The 19,085-nt window shown below is 45.5% G+C and overlaps 2 protein-coding genes across 4 annotated transcripts in view; one reads left to right on the top strand and one right to left on the bottom strand.

The window, feature by feature from the left end:
- SLC1A7 (solute carrier family 1 member 7) overlaps positions 1-811 on the bottom strand; it is a 40,333-nt gene extending 39,522 nt beyond the window's left edge. The window contains exon 1 of the mRNA XM_028733452.2: positions 327-811. Coding sequence (XP_028589285.1) covers positions 327-467 — 141 coding nt within the window. The 5' untranslated portion in view covers positions 468-811. The remainder of the gene's footprint in view (positions 1-326) is intronic.
- A 2,200-nt stretch (positions 812-3,011) lies between these two features.
- CPT2 (carnitine palmitoyltransferase 2) lies at positions 3,012-18,979 on the top strand. 3 transcript variants are annotated; one of them, XM_028733446.2, is made up of 5 exons: positions 3,012-3,578; positions 6,144-6,224; positions 8,097-8,203; positions 14,334-15,638; positions 16,825-18,979. In XM_028733446.2, the coding sequence occupies exons 1-5, from the start codon at positions 3,403-3,405 to the stop codon at positions 17,154-17,156; spliced, it is 2,001 nt and encodes a 666-aa protein (XP_028589279.2). In that variant the 5' UTR covers positions 3,012-3,402; the 3' UTR covers positions 17,157-18,979. The 3 variants fall into 3 exon arrangements, with proteins under 3 accessions (XP_028589279.2, XP_028589281.2, XP_077784848.1); XM_028733448.2 differs by lacking the exons at positions 3,012-3,578; positions 6,144-6,224 and adding an exon at positions 11,164-11,413; XM_077928722.1 differs by lacking the exons at positions 3,012-3,578; positions 6,144-6,224; positions 8,097-8,203 and adding an exon at positions 13,790-13,942.
- The last annotated feature ends 106 nt before the right edge of the window (positions 18,980-19,085 follow it).

Genomic DNA, 19,085 nt, shown 5'->3' with positions numbered 1-19,085 from the left:
AAAAATTAAGACACCCAAGCGTACCAGAAATGCACCTTAAAGATGTTAGGACTCATTTCTCCGGCAGTTTCTTCTCTTCCAGAATCTAACATTTTATGCTCATGTTGGTGTTAGTTGTGAGATCCTTGTGATACCTGTAGCTTTATAGTCTATATAGCCAACATATTTAAAACTCTAAAATGAGCAATTCACGTTCTTTCCTACAAGTGCACCAGACACAGATTATCATGTTCCGCACTGTGACACACTGTTTTATTTCCTATTTCGTTATGTAACAAAGACCTTTTTAAAAATACACCGCTGCAACACCTGCTTATGTCACTGACCTGCTGAGAGAGGCGTCTGGTCCTGAGGAAGAACCCAAGGAGACATCCCACTATGACGGATAACACGGAGAGAATGAGCAAACCATTTCTTTTACACACATCCTTGACCCGAGCCAGCATTGCATCCAAAGCCACTGCCATGCTGTCCTCAGTGCTCTCTGGAAGAGAATCAGCATCCCATAGAGAAAGAGACCTCACCAGCCTCTCTTGTTAGAATAGCCAGCTCTGGCTTGGTATAGATTAGATCAAAGCGTTTCTAGTGCTGCTTAGCTGACCTGCAATGTCACCTCTTCTGCCAATAGCCACCAAGCATGTAGCTGGCATTATTTCCAAATTAATACCAACAATCCTATTAGTGACTACATCAATAAGAACCTGGAAGAAGATTACCGACTCTGGAAAATTAGAACAGAGTAGAGTAGTACTTTTGAAACAAGAGTGATCTCTAAGCAAAGCAACACCCTATATGAAAAGCAAGTACAATTTGTTATAAGCTCAGTTTCAATGTTAGCTATAAACGGAACAGAAAAGTGTATGCAGCAATTCAAGCGCTGGGTGAGTAATGCTGGATTATCACAACAGGACAGACTAGGGGAACAGACTGGACTTCTTTAATCAGGTTTGCTTTTCACTATTAGTATCAGGATGAAAAGGGCAAGTGCACCTGTAAATGCATGATTTAAGACATATCCTAACCAGTAAAAATGCATATAGAGGCTACTGACAAAAACTGGCATTTGCGGTTAGTTTGGGAGAACAATAACATTAACTCAATAACCATCTTCAATTAAAGCAAGAGAAGAATTTGATTTATGAAGATTATCAGCCACAAATATGGCTCACATTTTTCAAAGGGTTTGCCTCACTTATTTAGACAATGATTACTATGGCATTTAGGGAGCCTCTCTTGTAAAAAGTATTTGCTGTTATTTTCCCCCTCCCCCACTGGTAGCCATTCAGCAGAATTATTCCAGTGGTGAGGGTTTTTTTTTTATCATCAGCCTTGATCAACAGAATATTGGAACACTCAAGATACCTGCGGGGACAAATCCCTCATCTCTGTGCTGAATTGGATGCTGTTTAATACAGTTCTTAACAAGCACACTGTCTAGTCCTGACCAAGCTGATTCAGTATCTGGTGAATGCCTTATTGCATCCTGAAAGCAGTGGTAGTGCGACCACTCTATAAGGGCACATTCTCAATTTATGTAGCAACTACAGTGGTACCTCAGGTTACAGACACTTCAGGTTACAGACTCCACTAACCCAGGAATAGTACTTTGGGTTAAGAACTTTGCTTCAGGATAAGAACAGAAATGGCACGGCGGCAGCAGGAGGCCCCATTAGCTAAAGTGGTACCTCAGGTTAAGAACAGTTTCAGGTTATGAACGGACCTCCAGAACGAATTAAGTTCTTAACCCAAGGTACCACTGTACCAGCCAGTTGCTAATATCCCCTTTTCGGAAGGGGCTCAAGAGGGACATGGTGACTTTGTTCCAGACGTTCTTGGCGGAAGCAGTTGCCTAGACCAGCCTTTCCCAAGCTTGGGTTCCTAGATGTTGTTGGACTACATCTCCTGGCAGCCTCAGCAGCATGGCCAATAGTCAGGGATTATGGTAACTGTAGTCCAGCAACTTCTGCACCTTTGCTAATCTGGGTTCAGGCTGGTGTTTGGGACTGAAGCAGCCTTGCTTGCCCTGACCAATGGATTGTTATTGTGAGAGGGACAGGGGAATGTTATTTTTTTGGTATCCTCGGATGTGACTCAGTAGGATGCGAGTTGATGTGGTTCCACTCCTACTTGCAGGTCCCCTTGCAGGGAGCGCAGGCCCTGGGTGTCCCAAAAATCACTATGGAGTATATGATGTATATGCTCATGTTGATGCACTGCCGCTATTGCAGGATGATTAAACATGGGAGAAGCTTGCTGTCCTTCTTGCACCACGGTACAAAAACATGCATATATTTTTTTTGCCCTTCCTCCTCGCCTCACTCTCACTTCAGATGCTCCAAGTAGTTTGGTTGCGTAAAATGACAAATTTTAATGTGGTTGTGGTTATTGTAACAAAATGATTTTTTCCCCGGGATGTGTGTGCTGATACAGCCCCTTATCAAGGGTGCAAAGGACCCTCGATATGCCTCTGCACATGTTTAAACATGTCACACAAGATCAATGCTTTTCAGCAGATAAGATGCTTGTGCATCACGTAGGTTTCCAAATGGTGGGGAGAATCTACAGATAAGCACATAAGAACAGCCTGCTGCATCAGGCCAAGGGCGGGAAGAGGAAACCCCAGGACTAGCGACCACCACGGATCAGAAAGGGGGATGTCGCCGCCAAGCATTGCAAGGCTCGGTGGGCGCCTTGACGGACGACGCCTGTGGATGTAGCCGGATAACGAAGGGGCCGCCGCTAGCAGAGCGCTCCTCGGAACTCTGTGGCTGCCGTCGAGCTTTTCTTATTAGCAGGAGCAGCCAGCGAGAACGGTGCTCCCCGAAAGCCTCCTGGACGCCAGCCTGGAAACTCTGGAAACTGGGAAGCAAGCTGCCAGCAGCGGCCCTTGCCCGCGGAGGGCGCGGAAACCTGCACAGCAGCTTCTTTCCTGCCCCTGACTTATGGGGCGCTGAGCGAAGTGCGCCTGAGGAGCTGCGCGCAGGGGCAGGGCGCAGCGTTGATAAGCCAAAAGGCAGGCCCTGGTGGCCGCCTCCCAGCTGAATAAACAGCGGCATCCCCTTGCGGGAGGGAGGCCACTGCTGAGAGCTGCTCCCCGTCCCTTCTCGGCAGCCCGAAGCGCCCAAAGCCTCTGCAGTTTCAGGAACTGGGAAGCTGAATGGAGGCGGAGCAAAAGGGTCTCGCGTTTGCCATGAAGCTGGCTAGGCTGAGTGTCGCGGACCACCAAGCGGTCCCTAGCCCTTTCCTCCTCCGAGGCTGCGGCCTACAGCTGCCAAGCTCCTGCTTCCTCCTCCCAGGGAGGCCTGAGCTGACTCCTCCCAGGGGCGGCGCAGGAGTTGGCTGCGGCGCGGAGGGAGGAGGTGGAGCTGGCGGCGGCCGCACCGGGAAAGTGACGAGCTCAGCATGGCGACGGCGGCGCTGCTCTTCTCTCCTTGGCCGCGCTTCTGCGGGGCGTCTGCCGCCCTGCTCCCGCCTGCCCTGGCCGGGCCGCGGAGAAACTACAGCCAGGACGGCTCCGTCTCCCAGTATTTGCACCGCAGCCTGGTGCCCACCATGCATTATCAGAAGAGCCTTCCCCGGTAAGGTGGCGCTTCCGCGGTAGGAGGGGGAGGAGAGGGCTGGGCTTGGCCTGAGGCGCCCCCGCTGCCGGCCAGGTTTCTTGGCAAGGGCGCCTCCAGAGCCAGTTTGGTTCCTGGCTCCGCCTCCTTCCTTCTGAGCAGGGCGGTGCTTTTCGGTGCTCAGCCTTGCCAAGATGGGAAGCGGAGCGCCGGTCTCTGGAGCATGTGCAGGGGGCAGAGTGGCTAAAGTGCTGGGCTAGAGCCTGGGAGAGGCCAGATTTCAAATGACCGCCCTCGGCCGCTAAGCTCGATGGGTGACCTTGAGCTAGTCACTCTCAGTCTAACCTCCCTCCCTCGCAGGGTTGTTGTGAAAATAAAATGGAGAGGAGGAGGAGGAGGAGAACAACCATGTGCACCGCCTTGAGCTCCTTGGAGGAAAGATGGGGTATAAATATAACAAATCAATGCATGCAGGGCTTTACAGGGAGACGGGAGGCAGGGCACGTTGTAATTAAGCTGGGCGTTGAAGCATTTCTAATTAGATGTTGCCAAATCCAGGACACAAGAGACCTTTATTAAGAACCCCATTAGGTGAAAAAGAGAATGCTGTAGGATCCCAGTTCTCCATCACGGTGAAGTGGGAGATGGAAGCGCTGCATTTTTGACAATCTCCCTTCAATGCGAGTCTTAAAAGGTACAGGTGTGTTTTCACATCTGGACCTTTCAGCTGTAGCCCAAGGAATACAGTTTGCCTACCCTCTGAGAGGATGTCACAAGCAGATCAGCGAGGGGGGAGGGGGACATTACCTACTGGTTGTTGGACTCTTATCATCCCTGCTAACTGACCATGCTTTCTGAGGCTGATGGGAGTTGGAGTCCAATAGCATCTGGAGGGCACAGGTATCCCACAGGTTTTTTTAATAACTCAGACAGCCACCCACTGGAGGGCTTCCTCTTTGCCTGAAAACTCCAGGTGTCTCTCCCCTTGCCCTCATAGTGCATCTAAACAAGATTGTGCCCTTTTACTCAGTGTTCAATCAGTCAGGAAGCACTATCACCCCTGGGTTACATTCATTAACTTGACATAGATAAGATCCCATGGATTGACTCACAAAATTACATTGCATGGATAGAAATGGTGCAGTGTTTCAGTGAGTACAGCAGCAAAAGGATTTGCTATGTTAATGTGATCTGGAGAACATTTCCTTATGTTAGTTCCTACCCCTTTCAAAAGCAAATTAGTTCTGGAAGAGGGCACAGTTTCATTGCCAGAGAGAAAGAGAAGTATATGTAATACAGCTGGTAATGCAAAGCCTTCTGCCTTCATTTAGGCTGAGATAAAGGTACAGTACTGTATGTAGGTGAAAGGTCAGTGCTAAAAGCAGGGCGTGATTTTCATGATTGCCATCTATATTTAAATTTACACAAATATATTAGTTCCCTCATGCTTTTTTGCATACTTTATGAGTACCAGGCGAAAACATATGGAAAAGTTTGGAGAAAATGAAATTGTTTCAGCTTGTTTGCTTTGTGTATTGTTTGCTTTGATGTACTTCTAAATAAACATATTTAGGATCACACTGTAAAGATAATAGTTACGGTATATTCATAGTGTGCCTAAGTACCAGAGAAATTCAGTGGAACCTACTTTTCTTTGGATTGTGACTAATATGTTTTAGAAGTATTTTTGTCATATAGCAGTTCCTTATAAGCAGGTAAACTTCCAAGTTACAAAAATTGGTAAAAGATCTGGAGATCTGGTGCCCCTTAAATATTAACATAAATGTAGAACCTGCAGCAAAAATTGCAGTGCTCCTGTTCAGAGTTCAGCTTTTCCAGGATAGTCCATTCCATCTCCTCCCTGAGAATGGTCAGTTTTTTGTGGCTGTTTTTTGAGCTGTAGATTCAGGTAGGTAGCCGTGTTGGTCTGACACAGTTGAAATAAAAATAAAAAATTGTCCAGTAGCACCTTATAGACCAAGTTTGTTCTGGTATAAGCTTCCGTGTGCATGCACACTTCTTTTGAGCTGTTGTTTTTGATTCCCCCTCCCGCTTAGGTTTTTCCTGCTAAAGGTTTTTTTCGGGGGAGGGGACTTTAGCAATCCTTGGTTTTCCCCAAGGCTCTGGTGAAGGTATGTTATTGGTTTGGCTACGTGAATATTGTCACTTGAAAAACAAGTTTGCTATTTGTATATACTAGGATACTGTGTATTGTACCATAAACTTTAATACAAGGTAATGAAAATTCTCTGTAGCTTTCAGAACCTTCTTTTATTTACTCTTCTAACTTCAGAGCAGCTAATTGGGATTTCAATGATAGCTATGGGAGCTGTCATCCAAAATGTCTGGAAGGTACCAGGCAAAGCCTGATCTAAAGAGAAATGGGGTCAGTGTACAAAAGGTTAATGTGTAATTAGTAAGGGATTATTGTAGACTGAGGTCCTTTCATACCTACATTTAACTTATAATACATTGCTAGGGAAAACTAGTTATTACACAGAACAGTATTATTTTTGCCTTTTCCTTTGGAATGTTTAACATGGTGTGGCCTTATATTGTTTTGCTTCTCTTCTCCTGCCTTATTAGTTTGCCTATTCCAAAACTTGAAGACACAATCAGAAGATACCTAAATGCTCAAAAGCCTCTTTTAGATGATGCCCAATTCAGGTAAGAAAAAAGAAGGAACCAAAGACAGTATATATATCAACAGTAGCAATGTTGAAGGATTATGCACCTCTGTAAGGAGGGAGTTACACAGTTTGGGGGCCACCATGGAAAGGACCTTGTCTCTCAGGCCCACCAGTACCATCAGCCTGGCAGGTGGGCATATGAGCAGAGCTTCTGAGGCAAATCTTAATGCAGTCGTACCTTGGATCCCGAACGCCTTGCAAGTCAAACGTTTTGGCTCCCAAATGCCGCAAACCCAGAAGTGAGCGTTCTGGTTTGTGAACGTTCTTTGGAACTCGAACATCTGACACAGCTTCTGATTGGCTGCAGGAACTTCCTGCAGCCAATCAGAAGCCGTGCCTTGGTTTCCAAAAGTTTTGGAAGTTGAACGGACTTCTGGAATGGATTCTGTTTGACTTCCATGGTATGACTGTATTCTAGGAGACTTGTATTGTGTTCCTGGTCTTTTAGAGGACATGGGCTCAAGCCTCTGGTGGCTTTAAAGGTCAAAATCAACACTTTGAATTGGATTCAGAAACACAACCTGCAACCAGTACGACTGGTACAGAATAGGAGTTGCATTCTGTGATTACTGTGCACCATCTAGCATCCAAGCAGCAGCATTCTGCACCAGTTGAAGTTTCTCAACTTAAAGGCAGCAGTCTGCCCACAGTTGTCTGTCCTAGATGTGAATAGTGTGTCGATTACTGAGGCAAGGTCTGATCTCTCTAGGTAAGGCAATAGATTGCATCCTCGCCTCAGTAGGAAAAAGGCGCTCCTAATCACAGATGTAACCTGTGCTTCCACAGACAGTGCCAAGTCCAGGAGAACCGCCAAACAACAAATGTAGTCGTTCAGGAGAGTTCGATCCTGTCTCTTTAGCCAGATAATTCGGCTTCCGCACCCAGAGCACAGGTGTCTTGCCTAGATACAGTTTTAACTAATTGCCCTCATCCAGTGAAAACTGTTTCCAGGTACCTATTAAGGTTTCACAGTCTCCTTGGGATTAACAGCTGAAAGAAAGAGGTAGAGCTAGCTGTCATCCACATATTGGTGACACTGCAGTCCAAACCTTTGGGTGAGTTCTCCCAGCACTTTCATATAGGTGTAAACCAGCATGGGGGACAGATTAGAACCTTGATGCCAAAGGCCAAGGGGCGCAACTTTCTGGGACTGATCCTCCATGAGGGACTGGCACCAACACAATAGTGTGCCCCCCGTGCCAACCCAGCAAGATGGCCCAGAAGGATACCATGATTGATAGTAGCGAATGCAACAGAGAGATTCAAGGGGATCAATAGAATTGCACTCCCCTCGTCCAGTTCCCAGCATGCACCACCCAGCAGGAAAACCAAGGCTGTTTCTGTCCTGAATCTGGGCTGAAAACTGTACTGAAGTGGGTTTTTTAAAAAAAAAAATATCAGTATTCTCCCAAGATTGCCTGGCTGCTCCCTGAGTGGCAGGTGTGAGCCTAGAACATCAAACCCTCCATGAAATATTAACCATTTCTGAAATGCAAGTCTTCAAACTGTAGACTTCAGTTTATCTATATCACACCAGGTTGCCTGAGCTGACAGGTATCTATGACAACATAGTAGCACAGTGCACCAGTCCAAACTAGTTCTCGTATCCTCACACATCCAGCATAGTGATTACAGAACCTTCTTCCAGTGTAGATCCAGAATGGATCAACTTCAGCCTTTGAATTAACAACAGCCTTTCCTCATTCTTAGCCAGGAGCATTTGCAACATCAAGGGTGGGGAAGGGAGGAGTCATACCAGTCCAGCCACACGGGATGTTTTCTTCTTGACTCTCAGAAAGGCATCACAATTTTACTTAATTTCTCTTTCTCTCACTCTCTCTTTTTAAAGGAAAACTGAACAACTCGCTGTCAATTTTAGGGATGGAATTGGTAGAGAATTACATGAGCAGTTGGTTGCACAAGACAAGCAAAATAAGCACACTAGTTATATTTCAGGTAAGGAAGTAATTGTGAAACCTGCTTTGCATTCTTGGTATCTGTTCCTCAAACTGCTTGCTTGAGAACAGACTAGAATCTGGCATGTTAGAGGGCGCACTCTGATCATTAACTCTTCCTGCAGCTTGCTTACTTGCATGCATCTTTTGAATGCTCAACATTTGATTCTCTGTGGCATGTCTAAATTGATGTCATTAAAAAGCTTTGTGTTGAAGGTAGTAAGTATGGAAGTTCATTCACACCTGCAAGTCACCCCGATGCTTGAGTCAGCTAAGTGATAAACAGGCATGTTTATCATTAACCTTAGTTATCATTAACCTTAGTTTCAGGTTAATGAAGCTGGATATTCTCTGATCTGAAATGTTACAATCAGTACTCCAAAACAACTGACTTATCTTTTTCCCTGAAATCGCAAGATGTCATGGAAACATCTTCACTTGGCAAGTAATGTTTACCCAGACATTCTTTAAAGTACAGACAACCAGAATCAAAGTATCAACAACATAAAGGCTGCATGGTCCCTTGATCACAGCCCCATTCATTACTTTAGGCATGTTTGGTTCTGAAGACTTCATTTTGCAGTGCAGTGTCTTGTTTCTTGGTTTACAAAGTCTAATATGGATTTCTAATCCCATAAGAATATGATGTCTTGAACTAAAACATCATTTTATGCAGAGAGAGGGAGAAGTGGTTGCATAGGCAGATTCCTGGAGCTGTGTTGATGGCTCCAGCGTTGGAACTTGAGGTCATGGCTAACTGCTAGGTCACTGTGCATGCCGAGGGCCTCAGGTTTAATCCCTGGCATCTCTAGTTAAAGGATTTCAGGTAGCACATAGGCACCACCTCTGCCTGTGACGCTGGAGAGATGCTGCTAATAGGAACAGACAGTAGTGAACTAGATGGGTCAGTGGTCTGACTTGGTATAAGACAACCTCTTGTATCTCATCTCTTGCCTTGGAAAGTGGCGATGAAGGAAATGGGAAGGAAAGCTTAACCACTACAATAAAATATCCTACCGTAAGTTGTATCCAGTGTAGTACTAAGTGAATGTTCCATCAGTGCAAGGATCTCTGCTTGTGCAATAATAATAATAATAATAATAATAATTTATTATTTATACCCCGCCCATCTGGCTGGGCCTCCCCAGCCACTCTGGGCGGCTTCCATAAAAACCAAAAATACAGTAAAATCACATGTTAAAAACTTCCCTGAACAGGGCTGCCTTAAGATGTCTTCTGAATGTCAGGTAGTTGTTTATCGCTTTGACATCTGCTGGAAGGGCGTTCCACAGGGCGGGCGCCACTACCGAGAAGGCCCTCTGCCTGGTTCCCTGTAGCTTTGCTTCTCGCAATGAGGGAACCGCCAGAAGGCCCTCGGCGCTGGACCTCAGCGTCCGGGCAGAATGATGGGGGTGGAGACGCTCCTTCAGGTATACTGGACCGAGGCCGTTTAGGGCTTTAAAGGTCAGCACCAACACTTTGAATTGTGCTCGGAAACGTACTGGGAGCCAATGCAGGTCTTTCAAGACCGGTGTTATATGGTCTCGGCGGCCGCCCCCAGTCACCAGTCTAGCTGCCGCATTCTGGATTAATTGTAGTTTCCGAGTCACCTTCAAAGGTAGCCCCACGTAGAGTGCATTGCAGTAGTCCAAGCGGGAGATAACCAGAGCATGCACCACTCTGGCGAGACAGTCCGCAGGCAGATAGGGTCTCAGCCTACGTACCAGATGGAGCTGGTAAACAGCTGCCCTGGACACAGATTTGACCTGTGCCTCCATGGACAGCTGTGAGTCCAAAATGACTCCCAGGCTGCGCACCTGGTCCTTCAGGGGCACAGTTACCCCATTCAGGACCAGGGAATCCTCCACGCCTGCCCGCCTCCTGTCCCCCAAAAACAGTACTTCTGTCTTGTCAGGATTCAATCTCAATCTGTTAGCCGCCATCCATCCTCCAACCGCCTCCAGACACTCACGCAGGACCTTCACCGCCCTCACTGGTTCTGATTTAAAAGAGAGGTAGAGCTGGGTATCATCGGCATACTGATGAACACCCAGCCCAAACCTCCTGATGATCTCTCCCAGCGGCTTCATGTAAATGTTGAAAAGCATGGGGGAGAGGACAGAACCCTGAGGCACCCCACAAGTGAGAGCCCAGGGGTCTGAACACTCATCCCCCACCACCACTTTCTGAACACGGCCCAGGAGGAAGGAGCGGAACCACTGTATGACAGTGCCCCCAGCTCCCAGCCCCTCAAGACGGTCCAGAAGGATGTTATGGTCGATGGTATCAAACGCCGCTGAGAGATCCAGCAGAACTAGGAAACAGCTCTCACCTTTGTCCCTAGCCCGCCGGAGATCATCAGCCAGTGCGACCAAGGCAGTTTCAGTCCCATGATGAGGCCTGAATCCCGACTGGAAGGGATCCAAATGGTCCGCTTCTTCCAGGCGTGCCTGGAGTTGTTCGGCAACCGCTCGCTCAATCACCTTGCCCAGGAATGGAAGATTTGAGACTGGGCGATAATTGGCCATCGTGGCCGCATCTAAAGATGGTTTTTTAAGAAGCGGTTTAATAACCGCCTCTTTCAGCGGGTCTGGGAAGGCTCCCTCACGGAGGGAAGCATTCACCACCCCACGAAGCCCATCGCCCAGTCCTTCCCGGCTAGCTTTTATAAGCCAGGATGGGCAAGGATCCAGGAGACAGGTGGTTGGTTTCACTCGTCCAAGCAGCCTGTCCACATCCTCGGAGGTAACAGATTGGAACAGTCTTCCCCTTGTGTCCCTTAAATTTGTTCTAGGGGTTCCCCGAACCTCTGGAGCAGATTTGGTGAGGGTGCAGTGTGGGTGGATGGGATGAATTAGTTGAATGCCCCCTGTGTAATTCTTAAACAGAAAGCACAATGAAGGGAAATAGTTGCTGCAGTGATCCAATGAGTGACTCAAACCACATGTAAATCTATTTCAGGGTGTCGAAGCAAGTACCACCTTTGGAGAATCCAGCTTAGTCAATACTATAAAATAGCTTGCCTTTGAGAAGGCAGGCAGGATGACAGAGAGAGAACAGCATTTCTTTTATCAAAGAACAAGAAAGATGAAAGATGCAGACAGCAAGACCAGAGAATAAAGAAAAGGAGACGGCAAATTTAATAGGACAAAAGTGATTGAGAGAGAGAGAGACAGAGGAAAGAAAGCAAGAGGATGTCTATAGTGTTTAGGTTAGTGATTTTTATTAATTTAGCCCCCAAAGGCGTGTTGGTGGAGAGCAGAAGTGTTTATGTACAGAGCAAACCTGGTACCTGTAAATTCCACCCATATTCTCCACTATTGTAATTTCTCATCAAATTAGCTCACTGACTACTGAGTGGTAGCAATTCCTGACACCCAAGATACTCTGCACTTCACATAAACAAAAGTGAAATTAGTGAGTGTGAACTGCAATACTTCCCCCCCCCCTTTTGATACTCAAGAATGTTAAAATGATGTTGAAGGTGAGCCAAATTATAAACCTTCTATTATAAATGAAGAATAAAGGGCAATATCCATGCTATAGCCATGGATCTAAAGGTTCTTCTTCTTTGGCGATCACTCGTGGCCGAGTAAGATTGTCTTCCATAAACACGGTTTTAACAATGAGTCCGTAAGTGACTGTGGAGGCCAATTCTGGACCCACACGTCCTTCCACAGTGGGGACATTGGATCCCTGGGCGGGAGTTGAAAAGGTTCTACACTGAATATGGCTGACATTCAAATGTGGGGGGTGGGGGGAATTGACACCTTAGTTCTGCTGTTGCAGTTGTCATGTGAAAGAGGAAAAAATCCTGTTCTTTTTTATTCATTTGATCTTCCTTGAAAATGAAGTAGTGCCTGACTATTCCTGCATTGCAGGGGGTTGAACTAGATGACCCGTGGGGTTCCTTCCAACTCAACAGTTCTATGATTCTAAGACATTCATCTTTTTTTTATGTGTCTGTGATGAATAGGAGAATGAAAGGTAAGGGTCTCCCTTCCTAGTAAAGAGTAAATCTAGTTGATGTTGATACAGGGATAAAGCCTCTCCTCCTCAGGGTGGGGAGGAGTTGTGAGCAGGAGCCGTTTCCCGCGTTGGCAGGGGGTGTTTCACCCCCTGCAGAGCTGCTCTGGCTGTCACGCCCCCAGGTGGCCAGCCAATCGGCTGGAGGGTTGGGGGCGGGGTTTAGCCGCTCAAATGCGGCCCGGCAGTGTGTCTCAGCCATTGTGCTGCTGCTTTTAGCCCATTAACCTTAAAAAAAAAAAGTTCACCATTTGGACCTTGGCAATGATATTTGGCTGGCCGACATCATCAGAAGCCTTAGGGATTGGTTGCAGCTGTGAGAGTATTGGCGTCTAGCCTCTTTTGGCTCAGGTGGCGGTTAGGCATTGGAATATGGTTGTGTGTTGGCGGGCAGGGTATAGCCATCGCCTACCCCTCCATTTTATGGGTATTCTGGTAAAGGAATCCGGCGGTCGTGGATCCTGTCCAACGCCCTTGCTGGTGGCTAGGGCCATGACCCCTGGTGACATAAGGGGGAGCTTTCAGTTGTATTTGCATCAACAGGCTCCTCCCACTGGTGGTTAACCCTTGATAAACTCAACCCTCCCTGAGGGGGTGGAGTCACGCTCTGTTGTTTTATCCAGTGCCTAAGCCAATACCTCTCACATGCTGTAATCAAAAAAGTTGTGGCGTTTTTTAGCCCATTAACCTAATATACCGTGTCCATGTGTCTTTCTTATCCTCAAGCGGGTGGCAGGTCCTTGAATCACAAGTGGGCATTTGCAGATGAAAGAGCAAATCATTCAAGCCTAATGGCTGCAAACAATTCAAGCCATCACCACACAACATAGAGCTGAACTATTTTGCAGTGAAGGCGTAAGTGTTCCCCAATCCCCTGAGGACTGGAACTGATGGGCAATTGTCCCCCATCGTTGCCACTCTTCTGTCATATCTCATACCATGGTTGCTTGTATATAAAACATACAGCTCATTGGTTTTATCGATACCTGTGTATGATTTTCTTAAGTACTTATTGAAGTAATTGTGTGTGTGTATGCATATGCCTGCTGTATTATTATTATTTTAAAAAAATGAAATGGCTGATAACACACACACACATATATAAACACATGAAAATTTAAAACTGAAGACCATCCACTAACGATTATGGAAATATACTTTCTAAATTGCCTGGATAAGCCTGGCACCATGGGAAACTTTTCAGCAGGCGTTTAACAGTTGAAACAGAAGGTGGCTTCTGCACCTCTGTTGGCAGAGCATTTCACAGGACTGGGTCACATCCTTACCTAAGATTTAAATTTGGCTTGGGCTTTCTCTGGAATGCTTTATGACTGAAAGAGGGCATGCTAAACACTAAAGGGAATGTTCAATTTTACATTTCCCTAGGCTTTTTGTTGTATTGCTATTTAAAAAACACCCTGCTGTAAACTTTGAATGTTACTAAACTATAAACTGAAGAATTTTCAAAGCATCAGCTTGAAAATTATTCTAATGCATTTATGTTACTGCTTGAACTGTGTTGAGTGTTGCCTTTCATCTCCCACTAAAATTTACTTTGCAGCCCCTGTATTTGTGAAGAAAAACCACAGGTTTTAAGCCAAGTGTAAAATTCAGTTACTTTAGTGGCTAGAATGAAGACAGGGATTAGACATGAAACTGTGGCTGAGGAACTGAGACTTGTTGCAGAAAAGAGGAAGAGGAAGGAACAGAAAAGGTAAAGGAAGATGGTGAGGAAAGAGCAGAAGTGGATAGGCAGGTAAACAAGTAAATGTTCTTTCTCTCTTCTCCCTCCCCTCACCCAAGACGACACAACACAATGGTATGTCAAAGAGGAGAGCAAATTGTGAATGGATCGTAGATGCAAAATTGTAGCCCTCAAGCAATAAACATAAAGGATGCATGTTAATTCCACAAAGAAGAAATCAGGGAGTGTTATATTTTGGATTGCAGGGGCTTAGAAACCTAGCGTGTTTACCATACCTCCTGGCCCACAAATTAAAAAAAGAAGGTCCCTCTCATAAACACTTGCCCACATTTCATGTTTATGAGCCTTGTTTGTCTCGTGGTCTTTGTGTTGATCTGTTCTGTCCGCCTCTCGATTTTAGGTCCCTGGTTTGACATGTACTTACGGGCACGTGAATCGGTGGTTTTGAACTTCAATCCTTTCATGGCTTTCAACCCTGACCCCAAAGCTGAATATAACGACCAGCTTGTGAGAGCGACTAACATGACTGTTTCTGCTCTGCGTTTCTTGAAGACTCTCAGGGCTGGCTTTTTAGAGCCAGAGGTTTTTCATCTCAACCCATCCAAAAGCGACACACAAGCTTTCAAAAGGTTCATTCGGTTTGTGCCTTCCTCTCTCTCGTGGTTTGGTGCCTATATGGTGAATGCCTACCCACTAGACATGTCCCAGTACTTCAGGCTTTTTAATTCCACACGGCTGCCTAAGCTCAGCAAGGACGAGCTGTTTACGGACGAAAGTAAGCGGCACTTATTAGTGCTTAGAAATGGAAACTTCTATGTGTTTGATGTTCTAGATAGAGATGGGAACATAGTGGCGCCTTCAGAAATTCAAGCACACCTAAAGTACATCATTTCCGACAGCAGCCCCGTTCCAGCCTTCCCTCTTGCTTGCTTGACTAGTGAAAACAGGGATACGTGGGCACGGCTGAGACAAGAGCTACTTGAGAATGGCAATAAGGAAGCTTTAACAAAGGTGGATTCCGCAATCTTCTGCCTGTGCCTTGATGACTTTCCGATTAAAGATCTCAACCACTTGTCCCATACCATGCTCCACGGTGATGGAGTCAACAGGTGGTATGACAAATCCTTCAACCTTATTTTGGCCAAAGACGGCACCGCAGCAGTTCACTTTGAGCACGCCTGGGGAGATGGTGTAGCTGTACTCAGATTCCAAAACGAAGTGTTTAAAGACAGCACCCAGTCGCCTGCGATTGCTCCTCCGTCTCAGCCTGCTGCGGTTGATTCTGCCACCGCTGTACAGAAGCTGAGCTTTAAATTGAACGATGCCTTGAAAGAAGGAATTACCAAGGCCAAACAGAATTTTGACGCCACTGTGAAAACGCTGACTCTGGAGGCCATTCAGTTTGAAAAAGGAGGCAAGGAGTTCCTAAAGAAGCAGAAGCTGAGTCCTGATGCTGTAACGCAACTTGCCTTCCAGGTGGCTTTTCTACGGCAATATGGCCAAACTGTTGCCACCTATGAATCTTGCAGCACAGCAGCATTCAAACACGGTCGCACTGAAACCATCCGTCCTGCCTCAGTTCATACAAAAAAGTGTTCAGAGGCTTTAGTCAGGAATCTGCCCAAGCACAGCGCCGCAGAACTGCAGCAGATGATTGCGGAGTGCTCCAAGTTCCACAACCAGCTCACAAAGGAAGCTGCTATGGGTAAGTGGCAAGGTGACTTGCGAAGCCGCCTCACTCAGTTTGTTTTTTAGCATCGGCTGCAGTCCCTCTCCCCAGTGGCTTCAGTCGAGGTAGACAATGGGTTCAGAGCAATTTTCACCTTGACGCAGAGTGTCTTGCTGGACCTTTGCATCACATTCACTCACACAGTGTGTTTGCAGAGTTAAATATATTCCCTACATTTAAATAGTGTTTTGAAAAGACTTATCCAGAATCTGACTTCATTATAGGAATATTTGAAAAATAGTTATTTGCAATATGCAAAACAGCCTTTCCAGGTACATTTTAATTTTATCCTTGTGTTACTGTAGTGAGCTGGATCTAAAGGTGCTTTTCTATTCATGACAAGGACTTGTTTCTGTAAAGGCTCCTGTAAAGGAGGTTGGGGAGTAATTACCACCAATTTCTCCATCCCATTTTCCAGGCTATTCTGAAGGGTTCCCCCCAGTCCTCTGGAGAAGATTTTCAAATGGCTGAATTTTTTTTTGGTACTCCCTTGTTTGCTTGAGTTTCTACTGCAGCCTTCTCAGCCTGGTGCCCGTTAGATGTTGTTTGATTACAACTCCCATCAGCTCCCTGAGCCAGCATGACTGATGCTCGGGTTGATGGGAGTTGTAGTCCAAAACATCTGGAGGGTACCAGGTTGGGGAAGAGTTCTCTACTGCAAGGCCTTTCAGCAAAGAAAAAGGGCAACTTTGGATAGTTTGGTTGTGGTTTTAGTATTAGTATTTGTTTGCACAAATGAGAAATATGTGCACATATTTTGGCACAATAGCGCTTTTATTTTTTTAAACCAAACAAGAGCAGCTTGTCTATAAACTTTGTGGCTTTGGAAGTGGAGTTAAGCCAGGGGTAGGCAACCTAAGGCCCATGGGCCAGATGTGGTCTAATCGCCTTCTCGATAAACCCCATGGACAGTCCAGAAATCAGCATGTTTTTACATGAGTAGAATGTGTCCTTTTATTTAAAATGCATCTCTGGGTTATTTGTGAGGCATAGGAATTCGTTCACCCCCCCCCCCCGCCCCCAATATAGTCCAGCCCACCACATGGTCTGAGGGACGGTGGCCCGGCCCATGGCTGAAAAAGGTTGCTGACCTCTGAGTTAAGCCATAAATACAGGCATTGTTCTCTGCAGTGTCATTCATTACTGCATTTTGTCTTGACAGGTCAGGGATTTGATCGACACTTGTACGGCTTGCGGCATCTGGCAGAATCCAGAGGTATTCCTCTGCCAGACTTTTACCAGGACCAAGCTTATGCCCAGATTAATCATAACATTCTCTCCACAAGCACTCTGAGCAGTCCTGCTGTGAATATGGGTGGATTTGCACCAGTGGTGCCTGATGGTTTTGGTGTTGGATATGGAGTTCATGACAACTGGATTGGATGTAATGTTTCTGCCTACCCGGCTAGGAACGTGCAAGAATTCCTCCAATGTGTATACAAGTCACTAGAGGATATTTTCAATGTTTTGGAAGGTAAACTTGGTAGCAAGTAAGACACAACAGGGCTGGTCTTCTGAAATGAATCTTCAGTTCAGAATTTCTGTACAGCACCTATTGCTTTGTAATTCCTGGGGGGGGGGGGGGTGAAGCTTTCCAGGGGAGAAAATCATGAATTTGATTCTGTATGCACAGCTCATTCTAATAATACTGATTATAAAATAATTCTGCCTTTGTGAGAACATGTCTTTGCTGACAGATACCAGAACAGTCAAAGTTTCCAGGTTGCACGAGGTATGGCATAGTCTTCGTTCCTCAAAAATAATGTATGTGGACTTACAGGACGCAGACTGTTAACTTAATATATAGCTAATGCTCTTATCGTCATTCAGATGTATCAGACCAAAGCCCATTCAATTCAGCATCTAGTTGGTATTCATAGGCCAACTGACTCCAACACTGGAGATGGCACTGCAGCCGTCATTACCAGTAGCCATTGATACCCTTATGCTTCATGAATTTGTCTAAATCCTCTCTAAAGCTATTCAAGTGAGTGCTATGGCTACATCTTAAGGTAGCAAATGTGCTATGTGAATAAGTACTTCCTTTTGTCTGTCCTGACTCTTCCAATATCCAGCTTCATTAGATGACCCCAAATTCTAGTGTTATGAGACGGTGCGTAATTTTATACACCTCTATGATGTTGTTTACCTTTCTTCTAAACTAAAAAGCTCCAAATGTTGTCACATTTCCTAATAAGTGGGTTGTTCCAGCCCAATGATAAATCTTTGTTGCTCTTTTCTGAACTTTTTCCAGCTCTACATTCTTTTTGAGGTGCACTGATGACCAGAAGTATATTTGAAGTGTAGTTACACCGTAGATTTGTATAATGGCATCATGCCATCGGCTGTTTTATTTTCAGTCCCTTTCCTAATGATCTCTAAAATGGTATGTTAGTTCAGACTCAGGGATCTGCCCTCCATCTTCAACAGTGAATACAGATGCAAAGAATTAACTCCGCTTCCTGTAATCTCTTTTTCTTCCCTTGTCTTAACAGGTTAGCTGCCTCCCTAGTCTTTTTGTTGTTGTTGTTGCTTCTAATGTATTTAAATAATTGTTTTGTCAGTCTTTGCTGGGATGGCATGCTTCTTTTTAAAATTCCCCATTGTCTGCTTGCATTTCTTTCCCCAATTTTATGTTTCTTCTGTTCATTTGAACAAGGCTTCCATTTTCAGAAACTTCTTACCTCTAACAGCTTCCTTGATTCTGTTAGTTAACTACACTGGAATACTCTCAGGCTCGGTGATATCAGTGCTATTTTTCTAGAAAAAGAGGTGCCAGAACTCACCATGAACACCTCCCTTGTCCTTTTACTGTATACAGTGGTACCTCGGGTTAAGTACTTTATTCGTTCCGGAAGTCCGTTCTTAACCTGAAGCACCACTTTAGCTAATGGGGCCTCCTGCTGCTGCCGCCGTGCCACCGGAGCACGATTTCTGTTCTCATCCTGAAGCAAAGTTCTTAACCTGAAGCACTATTTCTGGGTTAGCGGAGTCTGTAACCTGAAGCGTATGTAACCCAAGGTACCACTGTAATGGCAAATGGCACCCACCTGACAGGTGCCGGAACTGAGTTTCAGCCCTAAACGTTCCCATGTAAGAATCTAAATACATGCACATGAAATATATGTATTTAAAAAAACAGCTGCCTTATTTTTGTTGATCAAGCAGAATGTTAATCTAAAATGTGCCTTTGTTGGAAACCATTTTGCTTCAGAAGGTTTAAAGTGAAACTCAAATGTGAACTGTTAGCAATCTTCCATCAAATATTCAGATGGTTGCAGAATGTACTTTTATTATAATAAACAGTCTAAAAAATGCTGGCCTGGATAATAACATTACTTGCATGAAGTTCAACTTTCTCATCTTCCCCTCCCTTCTATAGTCATCTTGCATCCCTCACCCCAAAAGCCTCTCTAGAAGGCC

The sequence above is a fragment of the Podarcis muralis genome, chromosome 5 (assembly GCF_964188315.1).
Source record: "Podarcis muralis chromosome 5, rPodMur119.hap1.1, whole genome shotgun sequence".
In the NCBI taxonomy this organism is placed as follows: Eukaryota; Metazoa; Chordata; class Lepidosauria; order Squamata; family Lacertidae; genus Podarcis; species Podarcis muralis.
This window is presented reverse-complemented; position numbering and strand designations above follow the sequence as displayed.

Excerpts from the sequence above, each read along its gene's own strand:
- CPT2 (XM_028733446.2), top strand. The coding sequence starts at position 3,403 with ATGGCGACGGCGGCGCTGCTCTTCTCTCCTTGGCCGCGCTTCTGCGGG. Across the intron at positions 6,225-8,096 it reads TTAGATGATGCCCAATTCAG|GAAAACTGAACAACTCGCTG; the intron begins GTAAGAAAAAAG and ends CTCTTTTTAAAG. Across the intron at positions 8,204-14,333 it reads GCACACTAGTTATATTTCAG|GTCCCTGGTTTGACATGTAC; the intron begins GTAAGGAAGTAA and ends TCTCGATTTTAG.